The sequence below is a fragment of the Hypomesus nipponensis genome, chromosome 8 (assembly GCF_054491055.1).
Source record: "Hypomesus nipponensis isolate SF chromosome 8, ASM5449105v1, whole genome shotgun sequence".
Classification (NCBI taxonomy): Eukaryota; Metazoa; Chordata; class Actinopteri; order Osmeriformes; family Osmeridae; genus Hypomesus; species Hypomesus nipponensis.
The window spans coordinates 8,913,327-8,937,744 of NC_140368.1; the positions used below are offsets into that span (position 1 = coordinate 8,913,327).

The following is a 24,418-nucleotide window of genomic DNA, read 5'->3' on the forward strand; positions in this document are numbered from 1 at the left end:
CCCGTCTCTGACAACACTGGGCCTGGGCGTCTGCACCAGAGACCATGGAGGAGGCAGAGGAACTGTGGACGCCTGTGATCTGACAAGCCTTTCATGGGCGTTTAGTCTAGCTCGCTCTTCATCATGAACCAGAACGCTAAACGGCTATACTGCTGCGAGACCTCCTGTGGTTACTCTAATTCAACTACTGGACCACGAAACGTAACTTCCTTAGCCCTAACCCGAACCAGTCATCGCATATCCACTCATCCTGTGAATAGTTCATGAGTACCCTGAGTGTCTGAAGATGACTTGCCATTTAAAAGTGTGTGTTTATAGGCTTTTTGCTAAAGTAGAGTTCAGTCTGTGAACTCACTCCAGGTGTGTGTTAGGTGCCTGTCAGAGACTGCGGGGTTGGACTGTATTTTGTCTCATGTTAGTGTCAAAACCCAAACTGTAAAAAAAAAAAGAAGGATTTGCTGATTAGAACTCATATGACCGGTGTGCACGTCTCTTTAGATTTAACGGAGAGATAGTCCAGCAAGTTTCCATCAATAGCACATCTTTGAAATGACCCCCAATGGAAAATCACTGTGAGAGAAAAAGAGAGCGAACAAAATCGAGAGAGAGAAACAGAGAGACAGACAGACGGACTGAAAGACTGAGACGTACAAATGGGAAGACGCAATCAAGAAGATCAAGAATACGGCAGGGGGATTGAGAGAGAGCCAATGCAAGCAAAACAGAAAGAGAAATCCCATTGTGAATGCCCAACCTCTACTGAAAATCCCACCCAGCAACAGAGCTCTATTCTGCTCTGTGTAAAGGGGGTCTGAAGCAGTGGAGCCCTTTGTCAGAACCCACTTTTCTCCTTCTCTTTCTATCAGGGATGAAAGCGTATCGCAGTAGAGGGAAGTAGAGGTGGATGGATAGGGGCTTATTGTATGTCTGCATGCTCTGACGCAATGGGATTGGGTCTGAAAGCCCGGTCTTTTGATGTGAGTGGTGGTCCTCAATCTGTTCAGGGTCTGAACACATGGTCTTCACTGTCTCAAACGAGGTGGGTTGGGTCTAGTTGGGACACGAGAAGAGACATGCATCAGGTGATGTAGTCTGAGCAAAATCAAAATGAAGAGATTATTAAGTAGGAAGTGGTGTTTTGAGGATGTATTGTGTCAATGTTATGTGATACGTTTATGTAAAAGGTTTGATATCTTCACTGGTGGACAGGTGACGTAAGGGGTTTACTCTGTGTGGCCAGCAGGGGGAGTTACTCCCTCATGCACAAGTTAAACTCGTCTGTGGGTAAAAAAACTATCTGACACACACACACACACAGTTTTGGCACCCACTAAGCTAATATGAAGTCCAGGCTTTCACAGTAATACAGCATTGCGTGGAGTTGTGCAGATAACTTATCAAACTAGTATTATAGAGTAGTACTGGTCCTCCCACCCCACCACCTCACAGGGACAATATCTTTCGTCCATGGTCTAAATAAATAAAAAACAGCGACATGTCCATTTAATTTGAGGCGCATCAAGATTTCTGTCAGACTGTCAGGGGGAGTGAGAAAGCAGTAGGAGAGATTGGGGAAATATTGACTTGCGAAGGCAAACAGAATCCAGGAGAAGGCATTACAGAAGGACAATCATGTTTCTTTGGGAGATGTGGATGTGTGTGTGTGTGTGTGAGGGATTTCCATGCGGTGATCTATAAATACTGTAACCTTATAATAATACTGTATTTCCTCACACACCTGTGTGGGTGTGTGTGTGTGTGTTGCGAGTGCCACACTTGACTGATGGGTCTGAACTCACAGTAGATGGGCATGTTGATGGATATGCTTTCATCTCCTACAGATAATAAAACGAAAGGGGTCATTGCACATGCACGTGTGTGTTTGTATGTGTGTGTGATTGCGGTAGTGCATGTTACATGACAGGTTCAGTACAATACAAGCCCCCAACAGTACATTGGATACCCACTAATCATTTCACATTTGACATGCTGAGTTTTGAACGATTCCCACTAGCCCCTGCTCCTACAGAAGATTTTCTTCTCAAAAAACTTTGGAGTTTTGAAGATCTTCTCGCTCATGTTCAGTGTCTGGTGGATAGCGTACTGTTGCAGTAGGTAGGTTTCTCAGACAGCTCTATCTTTGCTGAATGAGTCTTTTAGTGTCTGGTGTAGATGTTGGTCTTTTTTTGGTTGGCCTCTTGACTTCGGGGACCTCAAACATTTATACTTTGTAGACCGAGGTGTGTGTGTGCTCGCTCGCTCGCTCTTGGCCAGACAGTGTGCTATCCAGGGCAGACAGACAGAGGGTGCCCAGAGGTGAGCAGCAAACACAGTTCACTGTGGCAGCTGCCAAGTTGCCATCTCTTTCATGCTCCGCAGTGTTTTTGTCAAATGACTGTAAAGGTGAAAGGAAACAGCAGAGCAGCTCCTCCCCTAACACCCTCTCCGGCTCGTTTGTACGAAAACGTACGTGCGAAAAAGAAACTTGTTGGTTAGGGAAGTCATCCTGACTTTCCCTCCTTCCTTTCTCACACATTTTCTTTCTCCTTCGCTGTGATTGGATCGCTGTCTGCAGGTGGAGAAGAGAATATCGAGGTTGAGAGTGACAGTGTCATCCCCCCCTCCCCCCCTATGCTTCTGTTTTTCAGGGTGCTGGGTCCGGCCGTGACCTTCAGAGTGGGGCCCAACCCTCACAATGTGAGCACTGCAGACGTGGCCCACGTCGCAGGTACAGGAACTCTCATTAAAACACACACAGTCACACACACACACACACACGCACATGTTCACACGTGTACATATCCCCCCCACACACACACACACACACACACACTCACACATACGTACACACACACACACTGCTCTGAGACACGAGCCCGTAGCAATTGGACAGGTTGCCTCCCTCCCAATTGGACAGGTTGCCTCCCTCCCAATTGGACAGTCTCCCTCCCTCGTCCCAGTCGAGTACAGCAGGTCCAGACCAGGCTGCACTGAGAGCTGGTCCTGTCCCGACAAGTCCCCGTCCGAGAAATGTTATTAACACCGAGCAATGACAGATCCCAGATCAATTCTGGAGGCGATAACCAGAGAAGGTGGCCCACCGCTGGCTGCAGGGCCCAGTGTCAGGGAGGAGCTGCTTGGTTACCCTGCCTCCCCTCTTCACCAGCAGAGGCTAGGGAAGGCCTCCTCTCTCTCTCTGTAAACACACAGTGTGTGTGTGTGTGTGTGGTGTTGGGGGGTAGGAGGGTGCGGGTATAAGTTGGTGTGTGATGGAGAGACGTGTTAAAAGAGTGTATTGCCAACCCCCACACCTACACACACGCACGCACACACTGGTGCAGTCTGAACTAGGATCAACATGCTGGGTGCTGGGGCTGGGTGCTGGGGCTGGGTGCTGGGGCTGGGCGCTGGGGCTGGGGGGTGGGGCTGGGGGGCGGAGCTGGGGGGCGGAACTGGGGGGCGGGCGCTGGGGCTGTCCTTGCTGCGGCGGCAGAATGACTTTGGGGAGGCGGTGAGCCGGCGAGGGAGAAAAGCGAGCGGCAGCCCAACTGTCAATATCACCCCCGCTGGATTGACGCCGAGCGAGAATATGTGCCGTGTTTTTATTGGCTCAGATGTGGCGACCTGTCCTCTGGTTCCTATTGAGCGGGATGTTGGGACTGTTTATCTCTGTAGCGAGTACAGGTTGAATGCTGTTGTCATAGGTGGCCAGCAAGATGACAACTATTTGGGTTTTGGTCAGTTTTGAGGTATTTTGTCATGGGGAAGGCAGAAAAGTATATCTTCACTGGTAGTTAGGGTTGAAATAAAAGATGTCATGCATACATGAGTGTTTGTCAAAGAAAGCCAGTAGTCAAGTATGTGTTTCTACTATGGAGAGTAGAATGAATGCAGCCCCTGAAATCAGGTGATGTTTCTCTCAATTTTTTTCAGACCTTTCCTTTTTCTCTCTCTCTCTCTCTTCACACCCACTTCTCTCAGTGTCTATGTGGTCATGTGGTGCGGAGATGGGAATGTTTGTGTGTGTCAGTGTGTGTGTCTTGAGCTTGTCAGTGTGTGTAGACGTGTGTGTGCGTGTGTGTGGCGGCGGGGGGGGGGGGTAGCTAATGACAGTGACCAGCCTGGGCTGAAATGTCAGACCAAATGTTAAGTCAGCACGATCAGCCGCCTGACCCACATTGATGAATTATGAATGCAGTCCGAACTAAGGAGCCAAGCATCTCCTGGAGTGGAGGAATTCTAACCACCACCTCAGACAGTTACGTGCTGTTTACACACTCTCCTCAACCAAATTAGAATTCAAAAACAAACCCAGCATACGATATTCAGGGCTGAAGGCGTTGCTGTCTTCTGTGCTCTTGTGGCATTGGCAGAGCTTTGCTCGGATCGTCCAACCGACAACACCAGAGAAGCAAAGATCAAAGATGGATTCGATGATTGCATTAAATTGGACACAGTGACGTGTGTTGGGTTTCAACCCCCGCCCCCCAACCCACAGGGATGCTCGGGGGTTGAGTATGTGACTGGAGGTGACTGCCCACTCCCAGCCCCACAGCTCACTGGGTACCCGATGCTGACCACCACCCCCCCCCCCACCCCCCCGTCAGACTCCTCCCCTGTGGAGACGGTAAACTAGAACCTGTCTGTGTGTTTATCACTGCCTGGTTTACCATGGCTGAAGTAGAGATACAGGGAGAGACTTGTGTCTCATTTGAGTGTTCTAACGATAAAATGTCTCATGTTTAAAGCAACGTACACTTCCTTTACTGTGCAGTAGCGTAACCAGACATGACGACATGTTTGCAGTGAACACTCCCTGAGGTGGATGGCTATTTGGTAAATGTCTTCAATGTTTAATTGAGAATCATTCATACAGAGAGAGCAGCTAAACACATGGACAGTGTGGCGGGCGAGAGATTTGATATCTTCATGAAAAGCATCTTTGGGGTAGATTCTTATTGGCCGCGGGACTGAAAGGCATTGTGGGAGGTCTAATTGTCTGAGTGGAGGTTGAAGCTCTTGTGTTCTGTTCAACTGGAAAACTGTCACACAAAGACCTGCTCTGGCTAATTCCTACTCTGTCAAAAGAGAGAAGGTTCCAGCTTTATTAAAACTATTCTGTAGTTGTGTGTGTGTGTCAGTGTGTACTGTATATACAAATGTGGATGTGTGTGCTGGTGTATGTGAGCATGTGTGTCTGTTGCCAGTCAAAGTTTTTATATGACGTTTTGATGAAGTCTGTAAAAAAGAATGTTCAAATGTGTCATTAACAAAAAATCTCTCTCTCTCTCTCTTTCTCTCTCTCTCTCTCTCTCTCTCTCTCTCTCTCTCCCCCTCTTTCTTTCCTTCCCATTCTCACATATTCTGGTATTGGTTAGAAGCCATATACCTCTGAATCTCCAAACATGCAAATCACCCCCACCGGGGAAATTGGATCTGTCAAAATTGGTTTTGTTCACGGCCAAACAACCTTTTTTTAGCCATGATAAATTTAATCCACTCCCTGTTTACTTTTGGTTTTTTTCACTTGCCTTTTACAGTATCTGAGGCTGTGGATGAATTTAGTACTCTATTTATGGTAAGGCTATGTGACTGCCTTTGAGCTATTGGCTGTTAGTGAAAATAGAACATGAGTTTCTAGAATATCTAAAAACATGTTTTGTTTTTTAGAAACACATTTTTGTTGTTTTAGCACAGACAGAGAGTCACGAAGACGTCCTCTGACTTTGTTTAGCATGGTTAGTCCAGGACTAAAGTTTTACACTGACCAGTTGACATCACACGGAAATATCCTTTCTTCCGACGCACCCAATTAAAACACATTATATCAATCTCTAACCCATCGCCCCCACCATCCAGCCCGATGACCAGTCAAGACTAACCCCCTTACCCCCCTCCTCTCTCCCTCCTCCTGCCACACAACAGTCAGTCCAGGGTTCGAGGCACAACCATGCTACACGGTCAGGTACGACGAGGATGGGGTAGTGTGTGTGTGTGTGGGGGGGGGGAAGGCGGGGGCAGCTGCATAGAAGAGGACACCCCCCTTTGTCTGGGCTGTCATGGCCGAGTGACCCTGAGGGCCCCCGGCGACCCCAGAGGCCATTCCCCGGCACGGTGTCCCCGGCCCTGGGCCGTGAGAACCGAACCCTCATCCCAGTCAGTGACGGCCCTGGGGACGAGGGTGGAGGGGGTGGGGGAGGACGGAGAGGCGTTAGGGGAGTGGCAACAGCATCTCTCTGGACCATCTGGAGCAGAGAGCAGAGACCCTGACACACTGCGCCCCCCCCCCCCCCCCGCCTCACTGACTGACACACGGAGAGAGAGGAGCCAATGGAGGCTAAAAACGAGAGTGGAGAGGGAAGAGCTAATCATGAAGGGAATTAAAGGAGATCCTTCCAGACTGATAGAAGTAGAGAGCCAGCAAAAGACAGGCAACCCCCTATAACATACTGCCTTTTCCGCATTTTCTAATATATACATTGCTGTTCTAATCTTCAGCACACACACACATTAAAAGCGGTTCAGCTACAGGGTTGTACGACAGCGGGAATGTTGAACGGCACTCTTTCCTCCAGCTGAGGCGATTAGCATAGATCTCCCACACAGACAGAGCTGACCTTCACTCTGGCAAACACTTGTCAAAATGCCAAGCGTAATTACCTGGGCTCTTCACTAACTCTAATGGGGTTTACCCACCTGTGTCTTTCCCTCTATGATACGATGCAGAGAGGCCTGGCTGCTGGAAAAAAATATGAAATTGCCATGTTTTGTTGTGAGCGATGGGGTGTTTTCTATGGGAAAGGGACAATGCCTGTCCTTGGACAGTTTGAAAGGAGTATGTGTGTGTGTGTGTGTGTTGCTGTTGTGTTGATAACTTGAACACAGTTGTGTTAGCGCCCCAATTTGTAAGACAATGCTCTTGGCTGTATGAAATAGGATGCAAATTCAGTTTTTAATGATGATGGTTTACACACACCTCGAGATACACGGTGGGCTTCCTCCGCAGCCTGGTCATGTGATACAGTATCGCCAGGAATGCCAGCGTTTGTAGGTTGTTGCACCACAGAGCGCCACGCCATGTTCTCTGGGTCGCATGGCTGGTTTTCTGTGTGTCCATGCCTTAACATCTGTATCAACGAGCGTAGAGGTCATAGAACACCCTTCACCCCTCCCTCCCTCCCTCCCTCCCTCCCTCCCTCCCTCCCTCCCTCCCTCCCTCCCTCCCTCCCTCCCTCCCTCCCTCCCTCCCTCCCTCCCTCCCTCCCTCCCTCCCTCCCTCCCTCCCTCCCTCCCTCCCTCCCTCCCTCCCTCCCTCCATCTCTCTGTCGGCGGTCACCTCTCCTCCCCTCATCACTCGCCGCCCTCTGTGGTTGAGTGCTTGAGTGCGCTCAGTTCGGTGATCAAAGTCTTTCTCCCTCTCCTCTTCTTCATTGCCTCCGGCTGACCGTGTGTCTGGGCATGTGTGTGTGCGCGCATTAGCGTGGTGGAGGGCATTCACCGTGTGTATCCGCCTCGCTACAGAATGTGTGACTGAACTCTCCCCCCCATACCCATCCCTTCATCCCCTCTCTCTCTCTCTCTCTCTCTCTCTCTCTCTCTCTCTCTCTCTCTCTCTCTCTCTCTCTCTCTCTCTCTCTCCGTCCGTTCGCTGTAGTCTCGCCGGCATGTCTCTGTCACCTGTCAGTCTGCAGCCGCCCTCCTGGCCTGTTGGGAAAGGCACACCTCACGGCACTGCTGACGAATATTCGATACGACGCATTCCACTTCGTTCTCCTTTCTCCCCTGTTCACACCATCCCCCCCTCCCCCAAAATCCAAAAGTTGACCCACTTCATGTACGATGGAGGAACAGGGCTGTTTGCTTCTGGGTTAGGGAGAAGGTGTGCATGGTGGTAACTTCAGCCATTTTAGGTTTAATCCTGCAAAAGAAAGAGAAAAATAATGCTGTGTTTTCTTTGAATACCAGGGCACTAAACATCTTTGTCTAAGGTTTTATAAAGGTAGAACACACTGTATACAGACTCACAGCAGTATAGCCTCAATGAGGCATTTCTTTTCCTAATAAGTATGGCGAGTTGTCACTCTGGGTAGCCTGTCTGAATAGAGGTCCTTGCAGGGTGACTGTGGAAGTGGAGATTGTGGAGCCTTTATTATGTACTGTAGAACTGTCAGAACTTTGTATTTCAGACCCAGCTTTGTTCCCTCACCCAGACCTGCTTCCTAACTAGCTCCAGCTCCAGTAGGTCCACCTCAGAACAGACAACAAGATAAAAGGGAGAGAGAGAGTGTGTGTGAGAGCGACAGCGAGGGAGAGAGAGGTGATAGACAGTGAATGTTCCAGCTCATGCATTGTATCGTACCACGCACCTTGCACAGTCACCTTTGTCCCGCTCAATTATTGATACACACACACACAGCGCAGTCACATACACTCACACACACACACACACACACAAACATAAAATCCCACACTTACAAAGCTGCATCAATCCCCCACACTCAGGTGTTATGCTAGCATCCTGGCGCATGGGGTCAGATGAGCAGCCCTCCCTGCAAACACATCCACTGTGTCAACAGTTTGTGTAGGGAGGGAACTAAAGACTGTAACAGGCTCCTGTCACCAGACGCCTCGGCCTGAAGTGTATTAAAGGATCTCCGTCATAGACGGGGATTAGTGTCGCCCGCCATTGTTTTGTTTGCTAATTCCATCTCTAAGGTATTTGTGGAAAACAGGCATGAATAATTGAATGCGATTTCAGGAGAGGACGCAACAAACGTATCGGCGAGCAGGAGGAGAGAGATTAATGAGAAGGGGGGGGCGGGGGAGGGCGGGCGGGGGGCAGCAGAGACGGCAAATTGGAAAGATGGAAGTCTGCAGTCAACCGGGCAGACTAAAGATGGTAAACAGAAATGTTCTGCGCATTGTTTAGTCCAAAAAACGTAATATTCGAAAACTAAGTAAGGCGGCATAAAGAAATGTTGCTTCAAATGGTGGAAAGTGAAGGAGCATGATGGCAAACAATGAAGGTAACAGCGACCGCCATGGCCAGCATATTAAAATGGAATAAGCATTGTTCAGTTTGATCAACCTCTCCTGAATAAAACTCCAATTCCCCAACCATCACAGGCAAGGTCATAAATGATAGGGATGACGAGTACTTGTTGTTCATCATTCATGCTTAGTTTTTCCACATCCTGTTGATAGCAGTACATGCACGCAACGCTGTCACAACAGCTCCTATCCTCTTCTGAACTCGGGTAAGGGTGATGCTGGGCTCCGAGCCTTCCAGGGTCGAGGTTGCACAGGCCCCCGACCCCTTGCCTTCATGGCCCACTAAGGAGCCCCTTTGAGCGGGCAGCTGCTTTGAGAAATACGGGCTGTCTTCCAGTAGGAAGAACCATGCTGGATAGGCTTGCACTCTCTGCCCCTCCATCTCTCCATCCCTATCCCCCAGTGAGGGCTCTCTTGGAGAGAGCGAGGGCTTTGGCTCACGAGGCTCTCCAATCTGGAAGGACCGCTCCACGTGATCGAAGAAAAAGCTCTCAAACAGGGAACATCAGCCATTGCTTGAGTGTGTGAGTGTGTGTGAACAAAAGCAGTGCACAATCATTCAAAACCTTGTGTGCTCTGTCCGCCGTGTTTGTTCGAGTCGAGGGGTCTTGTGCCAAGACAGCAGGATTCAAACAACTCTCTTACCTTTTTCAAGGAGAAAGACGAGTTGCAGAAATGAAACAAACGTCTGCAAAGGTTTGAGGTTCTAGAGGTGTGTCTGGACGCTGGACAGTTTGTTCTGAAACTCAGGGGAGGAGTCCTCCCTCCATGTCTGTCAGAGCAGCAGGTGTGTGGGGGGGTGGTTGTGAGGACCAGGTCCCGCCACAGGTCATTAAGGATGGGTCAGCTCAGAGAGGTGTGGCCTGAAAGCCCCATCTATCCCTTCCAAATCTGTCAACGTGAGTTGCCACAGTGTTGTTTGAGACGCACAGAGATAGAATCTCTTCTAGTCTCGTCCTTGTTTCGAATCCTGTCCATCCTCCTTGTTTGTCGTCATGGTTCTTTCCTTCTTTCTCTTCCTTTCTCTTCATTCTCTTTTATCCATTGCAACATTTGGTTATGCTCGACACGCCATTTTATTATCACAGAATGTGCTCCTACCGGCTTCTAACAAAAATGTATTACGAGCTAATGAAAGTTGGTGTGCATTTTGCACACCATTTTTGTATGGTGAATGTGTTTTCTTTCCGGTGTACAAAATCACACGCACACCCACACATAAATACTGTATGCATACACACATACACACAGCTACACACATATATACACACACACCGCAAAGCAAACTAATGGTGTTCAATAGCAAAGGTCCATGGCAGTGAGGAGTGGTGCAGAACAAAAACAATTGGTCATAGCTACATGAACAGTGTTTTGCCTTTCCGGATGTGCGTGTGTCGTGCACCACAGAGAGAGGGAGACGGAGAGATTGTGTGTGTGTACATCTTAATTTGTGCCGGTCCGCGTATGCCTGTACACTATGTGTGTGTGTTTTCTCTCTTAATAGTGCAGCCAGAGAGTAGAGAGTCTGCTGAAAGCGCCGTCCGTCTATTGGGGCTGGGGTTCTGTGAGCTACAAGTGGGGAAAAACAAAGACAGGCAGGCAACTTCAAAGCAGCCGGATGACATTTAGGGCCTTCTATCTTCAAAGCCCTATTTGCTTTTGTAGTTCCACTTTGAGTATAATTAATATATTTCTTATTCCAAAGGATTAGGGCTGGTTGAAAACACAGCTTAGAATTCACTGGTAATTTCAGAACAAATTCAATAGAGCATGTATATAAGATTCAGTGTAGGGTCCATCAGCATGCTTTTGCTTTCATTGCTAATAGATTCTATTCAATGTTGTCATCTTTATTCCATTTATTAATAGTACTCTTGACGCAGGGAAAGCGTACACATTCACAAGTAGTTGCAGAACAGGAGATCCACTATTTTTTACAAAAGCGAGTGTGTTTCAATGTAGACAACACAACTGTTTCCTCCCAAAATAGCAACATGGTCCACCTCAAATAAAGTCGTTCTAAAAAGCCGGGCCTGAGAACCCCCCCCCCCCCCCCCTACGGCCAGGTTGTCATGGAGAGGTGAGTGGACACACTCCCGTCAGTCCACCTCACACACGGCAGCAACCCCGTTGCCCCTTCTCTCTAATTTACACACCTGCTCCGGGAAGACCAGGAACAACAGACAGTTGTCCAATTCTAGCTATTCATCTGCTCGTTTGTTTGTTTTGACAAACCTGAGGTGGTAAGTTCCGTGCCCTGCCATTATAGCAGATTATACTGTGAGTTTGTAATGGGGTTGGGATTGTTGTCAAGGTCACTGTCCTCACCACCCACATACCTGTGTTTGGTTGTGGTTGACCTTCGCACCACCACAGGTGTATCACAGGTGCAGAGGTTCATGATAACTAGATGGATACATATGCAGGATTCAAGACCAGTCTGATGGCGCAAAATATAATCTTGGCTGAACTGAGCAAGCGCAAACCTGATACCGACAGTAGTATCCAAGACACAATATTATGCATGTGAAGTTGGGCTTGACTTGTTCTGAGATTCTGGCATCCAGTGAAGTCACCCTACTAAAAAGTGACGAGAATAAAGTGTCTCTAAATGCCAAAGTGTTCCTCTAGGAGACAATTCCCTCTAGCATCTAATAGCAGTTTTCCATTCATACTGTATGTGTGTGTGTGTTTGTGTGCAGGAGACGGTGTACCACAGGGATGCATTCAAAATAGGTCATCACTAATCCCCCCCGAAAAAATGAGCATTCTCTTGACGTGAACCCATCAAAAAACGAGACAGAAAGGCTGATGAATTATGTATTAGTATTAAGAGGGATATCTCTCCCTCCCTTCCCCCCCCCCCTCTCTCTCTCTCTCTGTGTATTTCTCTATCTCTCTTCTGTCTTTACCACCCTTTTTTCCTCTCTCTCCCTCTCTTTAAATCGATATGGTGCCGACTGTCACGGGTCAGTGGCCTGTGCGCGCTGGGGCTTTGGGCGGCTCTGGGCGCTATGTCCCCTGGGACACTCCTCGGGGGCGATAACTTGCTCCTATCTGAACCTCCTCTTAAAGTGACGCCCCACTTTCAATTTAACTCCAATATCCGACCAAGATTGACTCGCTGGAGACAATATGGAGAGGAATACATATATTGAGGGGGGTGGAGGGTGGAGGGCTGACGATTGTGGGTTGAGGGGTAGAAGCAAACTAAATACCTGTGGAGTTCTTTCAAGTGGGATTGAGCATTGTGTTCCTTTGGCCTGCATTATCCTACTTTAATGTTCTCCGAATCCTCTTTTGTTCAGTGGGCAGGGTACATTTGCTGCTGTCTTGTAGTTGTGCCACTCTTAATATTCTGTAACATCAGAAGAGCACAGAAATGGTCTGCAGACAAAATATCTTTGAGGTAAAAAATTAAAATGAAGAACGAGGAACAGTACCTTCTGTTCCTTCTTCTGGAGCATTAGAAGGAACATCTGTAGAACCTCCAGCTCTGATGAGTCTTGCAACTGTCCCTGCTAAACAATGTGTGCACTTGTGTGTGTGTGAGTGCATCCATATCTAAATGCTAGCCTAATAACACCCTATACAGAATGAGCGAGTCCAATTACCTGTGCCAGGGCCACATCGAGAGTACTAAGGCCTCTGGGTTTAATCTGAGCACGCGCTGCAGTCTCTCGGCTTGTCAGCGTGCCTCTGATAGTGTCTCCCTGCAGTATGGGAGGTGTAGGAGCTGTTACATTATCACCTGGATGTGTGAACAGCAAACCAGTGACCTTTTCCTGGCGCCTGCACTACCTGGAAAACTCGCTTTCTCTTTGGGGACTTCTTTCCTGTTTACCTACTCTACCTTCCATTTTGTTGTTCCAAGCCATCCTCTCCTCTTCGTTCCACATCCTCTCAGAGTCTTTGGCTGTTCTCTGCTCTAGTCTGTATTGTGCTCTCTCCCTCTATTTCTCTCTATTTCTCTCACTGTCATCTGTCCTCAAGGTTGTTTCTAGGACTAACCTACAATTGCTTAGAGAGTACATTTGGAGTATACTTTGCTTCCTCCCAATGCGATGCAATGTGTTGAAAGGGGAGGTGTGTGTTTGTGTCTGGGGCGGGGGGGTTAGTAGTTCAAAGGGTTAGGGTTGCTCTTTTAGTTGAGTGGCTTCATGAAATAAGGATTGTGTGCAGCCTGTTCCGAACTGAACTGTAGCCGTTTCTGTGCTTCGTGCTAGGTGTGCTATAACATCAGTTTGCTGTGGCCTCTCTTTCCTGGTACGCGTTCTGTGGCGTGTCGCACCTGCAAACACCGGCGCTTTGCAGCGTGTCGTTCCTTTATACACCGGCGTTCTTTAGCTGTCGGTCCTTTAGACACTGGCGTTCTGCAGCGTGTCGTTCCTTCACACACCGGCGTTCTGCAGTGTGTCGTTCCTTTACACACCGGCGTTCTGCAGCGTGTCGTTCCTTTAGACACAGGCGTTCTGCAGCGTGTCGTTCCTTTAGACACTGGCGTTCCTTAGCTGTCGGTCCTTAGGACACTGGCGTTCTTGTCGTTCCTGTACACGTCGGTATGCCGTAGTGGTGAGACGCCATGCTACTTCCTCCCAGTCCATCTCCTGCCGGCGGCTCTAATTAGACTGATAAGCAGCGCCGCTGGAACCAGCCTGCGCCTGGTAATCAGGCCCACGGAGCCCAGACAGGCGGCCAAATGAGGAGGAGATGAGCCATGCAGCACAACAGGTGTCCTTAAAGAGACAGGGAATGACACGCTGGTGCGACGCTTCTCACAGAAGCTCAGGACTGCAGTGTTGGAGGATGTGTAGACATGTGAATACACAGTAGTGTGGTTTGGTCCAGGGATGTGAACCAAAATCGAGCATCTTCAGTCTATTCTAGTCTTTCCTCTTCTCGTTTGCGATAATATGGGATTTTCCTTGGTTAGTGTCAGGCATGCTACGTGCATACTAATGATTATAATAGTTTTGTCCTCAAGCAATATTGTGATAAAAACAACCACCCACATTCTGACACATTAGCCCAGTGGGATTATGGGGAATGTCGTCCCTTGGTCTGAGACCTGTTTTAGAGTGCTGTATTACACTTTCATTAGTACACCTACCACGTTCCTTCCCGAAACCAGCATTTCAGAAAGGCAAAATTCACCATGGGATTAAGCTGTGAGGAGAGATGTTGCTGGGCTACCTTGAGGAGAGACAGCACGGGTGGAGGAGAAGGACATGGAGGGAGGGTTAGAGGGGTGCTACAACAGATACCAACTAGCTTGAGGTTATTGTATTCTGAGGTAAAAAAAATAAATATTGCACGTGCTGACCTTGATTTAGACAAAGTAGCTCAAATCGGATGCAGGAAAGGCAGGTTATGACTACACTTTTCTGCATTTATTCCTGTGTGAACGTGACTGTGTGTGTTTGCATGTGTGTACTATATGTATAGTATATATAGTATGTATGCTTAGACTGGGCTGTAGATATGTTCAAATGTGTAATGTTGTTGTGTTTTCAACATCACCAGATGCGTGTGTGTATGTGTAAATGTATGTGTGTGTATGTGTGTCTCTGTGTGTGTTTCTGACCACAGTGAGACCGGGGGTGATCTGTCATAAGGATTTACCTAAAAGCCTGCATACGCACATCTTTTCAGCATTAGCCACCTCTGGCTAAAAGCATTTCAAATGGTTCAGCACTCTAAAATGGACAGTTTCCCCCCAAATGTATGTTCACAGGAAACCTGTCCATTAGTTTCAGAAGGACAGAGAGAAAGAGATTGATACTGAAATGAGATCTTTATTTAAGACATTGCCCACAATGCTTCAAATTTACCAATTTTACCCCAGATTTACATTTACATTTATGCATTTAGCAGACGCTTTTATCCAAAGAGACTTCCAAGAAAAAGCTTTACAAAAGAGCATAGGTCACTGATCATAACAACGAGGTAGTCCCAAACATTGCAAGCAGCCAAATATGAAGCACACATTGTGAAAAACTAAACAAGTGCCAAAGGGAAGACCCATAATAGCATGCAGTTATACAAGTTACAAATTAAAACAACACAAACCCCAAAAAGTGCAAGACTGTACCTGTAGAATAACAATCAACAGTAAAATATTTCACAGCGAGTACAAGAGTTCAAGAGTTAACTTTGTTATAAATAACCTACAAGAGCAACAAGTCTCTCAATAAGAGTCATTGTGATCCTGGAGGAAACTAACATCAGGTCCAGCCAGGCATTCCTAAGTGCCGTTGTACTCCCGATTTGAAGAATCACACTACAAACCAGGTTGTAACACTATTTAAATATATTTTCTAATTCGCTAATCTTGCCTGGCGCAATTCAACTAATGATTCCAAAACTCAAACCACACCTATTGGATACTGCAGCCAGACTCAACCAATCAAACACTATTGAACCTAAACCCATACCCTATCACGCCCGTGGCACTCTGAGAAGTAAGTGGAAATCACTAACCTGAGGGTTAAGTAAATGAAAGTTGCTCTTCTGGATCCAGAAAGCCGACCATATTCCACCCATCCCACCTGCTCTTCTAATCTAGCTCTTGAAACAAAAAGGGAAATTAAGTAAGGGAATTGTCATTTCAAATGCCAGTGCAATAATGACAATAAGTGGAGACTTATAGATCTTTTCACCTTCTTACATATTTATCACCACGGGGAAGATAACGTTTTATTAGAATTTGAATAAAATTAGACTGGTATTAAAGTTTCTCTTATGATTAAATAGCAGTAGCCAATGCATAATTTTAAAAGTTGTAAAGCACTTTTTTACTAGTGGAGTTAGAAGTAAAATAGGTAGATTTAGCAGAAAATAGAAATCAGAAGGTTCCAAGACATTGTTGAAAAAGCTGAAAAGGTTGAGGTCAACACAGAACAACTCACCACACCGGTCCCTTTTATGTAACTAGAATACTATAATACTATAATTGGGTGTGTGTATGGGTCCAGTGACAGCAGTAGTATCGTAGCAGATCCCTTGTGTTATGGTCAGAGCCCTTACAGTCTTCCAACCCCCCCCCCCCCCACCTAGCGCAACACACATACAACCCCCCCTTCTTACTCTTCTCTCTCTCCATCTCTCTCTCTCCAACTCATATCTCCTGACTTGAGTGACAGTGCTGGCGATTTCTAATGACAGTCGGAACAAATCTGCTGTAATGAGGTCACATCTGAGTTTTTTCCCCTTTCTCAGATCACCCTTCACAGCTAGACACTATTAGGCAATGTCTCTCCCCCCACCACCACCACCACCACCACCACCACACACACACACACAGTCACGCACGCACACACACACATACACTCGGCGTGAGAGTCGACCGGATCTCGGCTCCACTTGACATGTGTGGAGCAGATTGATCCTTTCCCCAGAATGCATCCTCTCTTCAGCCAAGATGGACGCCCTGGCGGTGGCCTTGAGCAGATGTGCACCTCTGTTTCCCTGCTCAGTGGAGCTCATATCCTGGTTCCTGCTCCCTGCCGCTCCACCTGCAGGTGCTGCCTGAGCAGTCCATAGCCTCATTGATTATAGGTTGTGAGGGCAATGCAATGCATGGCACTTAGGAATGATTGGCTGGACCTGATGTTAGTTTCCTCCAGGATCACAATGACTCTTATTGAGAGACTTGTTGCTCTTGTTGGTTTGTTGTAACTGTCTTAAAATGATTGTACTCACCGTGAAATATATTATTGTTGCTTGTTTTTTCCACAGGAACACTCTTGCACTTTTCAGGTTCTTGCTGTTTAATTATAACTTGTCTAACTACATGCTCTTATTGTTCTTCCCTTTGGGACTTTGGTTTTCACAATGTATGCTTCATGTTTGGCTACCCGCAATGTTTGGGGCTTTTTTGTTGTTATGATCAGTGACCTATGAACTTTTGTAAAACTCTCTCTTGGAAGTCGCTTTGGATAAAAGCGTCTGCTAAATGCATAAATGTAAATGTAATGGACTACTGTACTGTAAATGAGACACTTGTGTTTAGTCTCCTGGGGAACACCGGGTGTCATGATGCTTGTTTGTGTGTGTGGTGTGTGCATGAGTATGTTATTAGTCATCATCTCTTCAAGCGGGATGTCGACATGAACAGGTCCTTTGAGCCATTGCTTGGCTCAAATATTATAATTTTTGAACTGAAAAGCATGGTAAGACATGTGAGTATGTGTGTGTGTGTGTGTGTGCGTCAGCTCAGTGATGTGGTTAGTAATCGGGGGCCCTGCTGGAGATGGTCCACAGAGAGAGCCTGCAGGATAATTGCTGCCACAGTGACAGGTAGGGCTGTCTCTGTCAGTGTTCTCTCTGTGGGGAGTGTGTGTACGTGCACGTCTGTGGAAGGGCGCTGTTTGTGTCACTGTGCGTGTGTGTTTGGGAAAACATGTCATCGAGAGAGACAGAGAGCTGTGCATGTATGGGAGCATGTGTCTGTTAGTGCGTGTGTGCGTGTGTGCGTGTGTGCGTGCGTCTGTGCGTGTGTGCGTGTGTGCATGTGTGCGTCTGTGCGTGTGTGCGTGTGTGTGTGTGTGCGTGTGTGTGTGTGGGATTCAGCTTCCCAATCCCCTTCCCCAAACATATTCGTCCCCTGGTAGACTGCCTTCAGTCGATGGCAAACTGCCAGATGTTTTCATCTGTGTGATACAAGCACCCCCCCCCCCACACACACACACACACACCACAGACAGACACATCTACCCAAGGGAAGGGAATGAAAAGGGAATCTTAATCGTCGTTTCAAAATCTGTTTAATATGAGGAGGACTGTGTCTTGCTAAAATCCACATTGAGTTCAACAAATGAATCCAGTACAAACTGCTGTTTGATCTGGCTTGGAATCCACAGACCCTGTGGAGTCTGGGTAATGGTGTTTATTTCACTGAGCTTTGTCATTGTAGTTCCACTGTTCTGCTAACCGTAATTCTGTCTGAAGGGGGGAGAACTCACTTCAAGAGATCACCAATCCGAGAAGCTGAAAAAGTGACATAGACTAAAGGCACGGTGCTTGCGTTACGATCATTGCTTCGGATTTGTATTGTTTACTCAGTAGAAAGGCGTACCCCACTCTAATCTGTGAACCCATCCTCTTCTTCGAAACCGTTGTCAAGGGCAGTTCTCATTGAATATGTCACGCATCTGCTAGCTTGTCAGTTTTAGAGTGCTGGTGGGGAGGGAGCGTAGTTAGCGTGTCCCTGTGAGAATGCCTGGTGACATCCGTGAGGTCCATATCTACGGAGTTTGGCTGCTGTCCGAGTCATTTGCCACCACCGCTGCTGCCCCCCCCTTACTACCCTCCCCCCCTCTCTCCCCCCCCACACGCACACACCTCACACCCCCTGCCCCCCGCTTCTCTCACCCTCCCGTCTCTTGCAGTCCGTAAAGAATTGGTGTCAGCACCTATCAAATGGAAAATGCCTATTCTACACAGAGTGTCAGAGCAGCCACAATCTATTAATCAACCGGCAAGGAAGAGAGAAAGGGATCGAGAGTGTGTGTGGTGGTGTGTGTGTGTGCAGGTGCGTGTGAAAATGTATGTGTGTAACGGTGTGTACTGGCAGGACAGAGCGCAGGGATTGGAGAGACCCACATGAAGGTGTAATCTGCCATATTTTTTGAAAAAGAGCCCCCTCTCACAAAAGCAAAATGTAATTATAAATGTGTCATAGGGGTTATATTTGAGGAAGGGAGTGGGGGGGGATAATGTGTTTGATACCAGGGAGCCATGGCTGGACAGCGCACAGGACGCACCCGGCATGATGATTCCATGCCCACTTCCCCCCCGTTACGGGAATTAGACCCGCAGGCTCTGACCATGCCAGGCTCCATCCGCCACCTTGTCTCCCGCTCTTTCACAGCTCCGCTCTGAGCCTCTCGCCCTTTAACACGGCGCATTGTTGTAAACAGCCAAACAGACAAGGCAGAAAACCCAGGCTGGCGTTTTAAAGAAGACGTTTGGCCGGGGGAAAATTCTGTAGGTGGGATTTAAAGGGTAGGCTCTCTTTTGGTTTAGGGGGCAGTCTTGCATGGAGCTGGTATTGGAAGATCGTGGGGAGTTTATTCAGACTGCAAAGCAACAGTGGGTTGCCGTGCAGTGCTGTTGGTTTAGCCACAGGAAGATATTGATCAGACTTGAATAAACAATAAACCGGAGAGGACCCCCACTGGTTCCCAGCATGGCTGGACCATGTGACCTGGATTGAGGCATACGATTGGTCCATCCACTTGCGTTTTTTGACGTTAATTATGTCATACTCATGGAGACGGTGGATGTATTAGCAGCGGCGGAGGAAGAATAAAGTCTTTTGTTTTTCCTCTGTAACCTCTCGCTCTCTCCTTTCTAATCTCCACACCTCTATTCCGGAGGTATATTTCCACCTCCCCCTATTCATTTGTCAGTTCTCTTGGTAGCACTGGTCCTTTGATTTGGCGTCTGGGTTTATCAAAGCAGAGGGAGCTGAACAACAACTTATATCCATAAAGAGAAATAAGAAATGGAAAGGAGGATTCGGGGATTGTCTCAGGAAAGATGGCTGTGTGTGTATGTGTAGGTTGGTGTTTGTGTGTGCGTTAAGGTGTGCAGCTACTGTTTGTGAGCTTTGCTTCACAGTCTTCTGTCGGTGCCCTGCTGACATTGTAATCTTGCATCCATAGCCTTTGAATTTGTTTCTCCGTCATTGCACAGAATATTGAATTCACCCTGGTGAAAAACCTGCCATGGACATTGAAAAACAAATAAGGCGACATCATCCATGTAAAGGTGTCAACAATATCAACGAGATGTTTTACATTTTGATAAGAATCAGCATATCATAGAGAATGTTGACAATAAAATAAAATGTGAAAGGCCACATTGTACCATATTGTATGTAGGGTCTATGTAATGAAGATGCCACATCTGTGAAATGGGAATGGGAGAGGCAAAGACTGAGAAATTTGATTATTTTTTTCCTTCCCCTCCCATGATTTTAACTGAAACATGAGCTGTGACATGTCCCTCCTTCCCCCCCACCCTCCCATCCCTCCTTCCCTCCTTCCTTCCTTCCTTCCTTCCTTCCTTCCTTCCTTCCTTCCTTCCTTCCTTCCTTCCTTCCTTCCTTCCTTCCTTCCTTCCTTCCTTCCTTACCTTCCTTCTTTCCTTCCTTCCTTCCTTCCTTCCTTCCTTCCTTCCTTCCTTCCTTCCTTCCTTCCGTCCTTCCTTCCTTCCTTCCTTCCTTCCTTCCTTCCTTCCTTCTTTCCTTCCTTCCTGTCCCTCCATCCTTGTCTCCATCCTTCGCTCTTCGCCTCCATCTTTCCCTCTCCTTCCCCTCACTGTGATGTGTACAGACAGCCTTCATATGTGCGCAGGGGGGTGGGAGGAGAGGACCGGGCACAATTGGCAGCTTTAATATCGGAGTGATTGCCAGTTGATAAGGCTAACGGTTGTTGAGAGGGAGAGAGAGAGATAGTCAGCCCTCTTCCACAATAAACACTTTCATTTTGTTTGGTGAGAGCGACGGGCGGAGAGATGGATGTTTGGTTGGGGGAGGGGGGGGGTTGGAGGATTGGGAGGGCTGTCGACCTGAGGAACGAGGGGAAGGAAGGATAGATGGGAAAGTGAAGAATGATGAGATGGGCGGGGATGCATATTCAATATTAAAAGATCAATCAGGAAGGGGGGGGGGGGTGGAAAGGTCGTGAAATATGCATTTTGTCATCTACGCCTCCATTTTGTGGCAACATTTCAATCCCCGTGACAACAAAGGCTGCTGTATCGTGTCTGATGCAAACCTGACAAACGTCTTTCTGTGTTGGAGACGTAATTGCAAAATACCAACAACAAACACATGCTTTATGACTGAGCAATAGCATTAATTTATGAATGTAATAAGTGGCAAAAGGTATTGGCTTTTCAGAGTGATAATTGTGAAGGTACCGTACATATTTGTCCTTGTGCTACATGTAGAATGTCAAGCATTTCAAAAAACAATATAGAATTGAATAACATTTCTGAGCCACTTACATTAGGACATGCTAAAGCTCTTGAACAGGAGCAGAAGAGCTTTGAGTGTTTATTTGCCAAGGCTGTGCAAATGGTGCTTTTAGGCTCGTAACAGCTGATTAAAATGGCCTCTCTCTTTTCCCGGCTTCTTCAGACTTCTTCACTAGAACCTGGGGCTGGGGGCACGAATAAGAGAACCCTTGTAATGAACGAAAACCTTTGTGTTTCCTCAACGTTTTTAATGCCCACCGAGATGTCAGCTGAAGACAAGTCTGTGTGGGCGCAGTTATGGCCAGGAACATCAGTGTGAAATGATATATATATTTTATATGTATATACATATAATAATATAATATATATATACATATATATATATATAATATATATATATATTATTCTATTATTTGATATGTATATATTTAAAATATTGAATTGAATATATATCATTATATTATTATATAATATATGAAATGTAAAAAGGGTACATGTTGTCATGGAAAACTACACTCCACTCTAAATCTGAATTTGTGTCAAGTGTAGAAAGCTAAAGACACCTGAGAATAGGACTTTAGGAGAATAGGGTTGTGAGACACCTTGACCAAAAACATTCATCTGAACAGCTGGACCTCTCCAGTCTGCCTAGTATAGATGGAATTAGGGAAACTCGGGCAATACGCAAATTAAAATTCATGAAGGGAACAAAAGCTGCAAAATGAGACCCGACATCCATTTTCACAGTCTCCCTCAAACGTTTGCGGCCATCAAGACAATTGTAAGGTAAATATGAAAGCTGCAGCATCATCCAAGTTCAAACCATCTGTGTCACAAGAGGAAGGAATTTCAATTTCAATCATTTCAATGTATTGAATGAAAGCTTGAAGGGACATTTCATCCCAAAATCTACAATCTCTTATCTCCAGTGCTAGATTTCATATGGGATGCAGTTTCATTTAGGAACTATTTTCTTTCTACCCAACTACACACTACACTACATATTCTATACGGTGAAACAGTTGTCATTTTGGGGTTGGTGGAATTCATAAAGCAAATCTGGGTATTTTAGGGTGAGAAAAAATTGAGAGAAAAACTGGTTTTGCACATTAACAAAATACAAATGGTGCCACTCATACAGTTCTTACAATCAGCACTGCTTCCTTTTCCTTAAAGTGTCTAATGTGAGTTCCTCGTCTAGCAAATACTGACCTTCAGTTTTCTTTGGTTCCTCCATAAGCCAGATAATGTCAGCTTGTCACTCAAACTGGAACCACAGCCTGATGTAAGGACTAACTGTGTGTTGGTTTCAAATTTAATCTTTCTTGGTTTGACTGACTTGCTGTACCGCCCCCCCCCCCAATCCCCAAAGGGGTCCTCATTAAGACCAAACGGTGAGCATGACCTTTCACTCGCCCGTGCTCCCACCCCCGCCCAGCTGGGTCTAATTGCCTCCCTCATTACCCCCACCCTAAATAACACTGGCGATGAGCAGGTACTTCAGTTGCGGAGGAAACAAGATGGCCACCCACGGCTTTTCAGAAATGATGTACAGCCAAGGGAGAGTGGGAAAAGACAAGCACAGTTTGTGAGTGCTATGTTTGGTACTTATATAATTGAGATAAAAGATGTGTGCTGCTGTCCTGAGCCCTCCCCATATTCTCTCCAACCGATGCACTATACATTTGTGTACCATAATAGACAGTGTAGAGCAGTGTAATACAATGTCCAAGGGTTGCCAGGTTGGTACTGCAAAAACCATATCCTCTATTCTATTAATCTGCCTCCTGCCCCCCCCCACACACACACAACCCGTCCGGCACTCCTCCTCCCCATCCTTCAATTTACTAATCCTGACCATCATTAAGATGTCCCCATTGCTATGGTGATGGCTGATGAGATGATAGGGAGATCATTGCTAAGGGAGAGAGAGGGAGAGAGACAGAAGACAAGCAAAGAGATAGAAGCAGCCTTCCTAATGATTACTCCCACTAAAAGTAACGTGCTTAATTAGATGGAATGCTGAATAAATTGCAGACTGTGTGGAATCATTGGGATAGATTAAAATAGTAATTAAACAGGCCCTTGCCGAATTTGGAGTGTGGGGTAGAGTTCAGCTCTTCAGGGTCATTTACATACCCTTCATCTGGGGAAATGGGATTTTAAAGGACCTTCTTTCTCTCTCTCTCTCTCTCTCTCTCTCTCTCTCTCCTTCTCTTTATTTCTTTCTTTCTCTCTCTCCTTCTCCTCCCATTAGGCGATACATTCAAATGCTAACAAACTCAATTAAAATGATACTTGTTTTTTTTCTTCTATTCTTTTCACCCTATAATTTGGTATAATCTATGAAGTTCTCTTTGATTTTGTTTTTCAATATAGACATTTCCTTCCGAGTGAGGTTTGAGAGGGTAGATAAGTGACGGAACCAAACATCTTCAGAAGTCTGTGATCTTTAAACGTTCTATGTCTGTTCTGTTTCACTTTGATCTGCATGTAAATATCGTTCCAGAGTACGTACATGTGAATTGATTATATATTTATTGATCAAACTCATTTGCGTATAACTACAGAGCTCCATTTAATTTATTCTGTCGATGTACAACATTAGCTACTAGATTAGAATTGGAATACCAGTTCCGGTTACAGAGCATTCAAATAGTACAACACTTTGGCCCCAAAGCCTTTAGTGAAACCCACACTGTACTGTAGAACTTTCACTTCACGACTGGAGATCTCCTTCTTTTCACCAGCTTGAACCTTCCAAGAGTGAGAGTTGGAGCGGTCACCGTGTGACAAGTTTGACATCTGAATCATTCTCACACACACACACACCCACGCACAAACAAACAAACACACACACACACACACACAATGTCTGTTTGTCACTCTCACGCTCATGGCAGGAACTTGAAGGTCAAACTTCTCTCCTGTCTCTTTTCCCAGACGTACACACCACAAACGCACATACACACACACACACGCACCACACACACAAACACAAACCAACTCCTGTCCTTGTGTGTCTTCCAGCCCAGCAGAAGCAGCAGCTGGAGCAGGAAGCGGGTCTGAAGATCCTGGAGTCTGGAGTCAGTGATGTAAGTTGTGCTTCATGACATCAATGTTCTGGCATGGTGAATAATAACCATGAACACTGTGTGCTGTGGGGTCTGAAGAGCACAAGTTGACTTTGTTCTAGCACTTTCCAAAGCTTTTTTTTTTTTTTTTTACATCCTCTGCAGGCCCACATAATTTGTCTGCTTGAAAACAAATGATCTATTTGAGTCTGAGTCACTGGCTTTATAATAATTAATAATGTTAGAAGAAGCTCAGATGAAATGTCCCTGTTAGATCCTACACTGCTGGGTGCTATGGAGTGTACTGA

General features: G+C 46.5%; 1 protein-coding gene across 1 annotated transcript in view; it reads left to right on the forward strand.

The window, feature by feature from the left end:
- ptprn2 (protein tyrosine phosphatase receptor type N2) overlaps nucleotides 1-24,418 on the forward strand; it is an 85,282-nt gene that overhangs the window by 15,101 nt on the left and 45,763 nt on the right. The window contains exons 9-10 of the mRNA XM_084703685.1: nucleotides 2,649-2,728; nucleotides 24,067-24,131. Coding sequence (XP_084559811.1) covers nucleotides 2,649-2,728; nucleotides 24,067-24,131 — 145 coding nt within the window. The remainder of the gene's footprint in view (nucleotides 1-2,648; nucleotides 2,729-24,066; nucleotides 24,132-24,418) is intronic.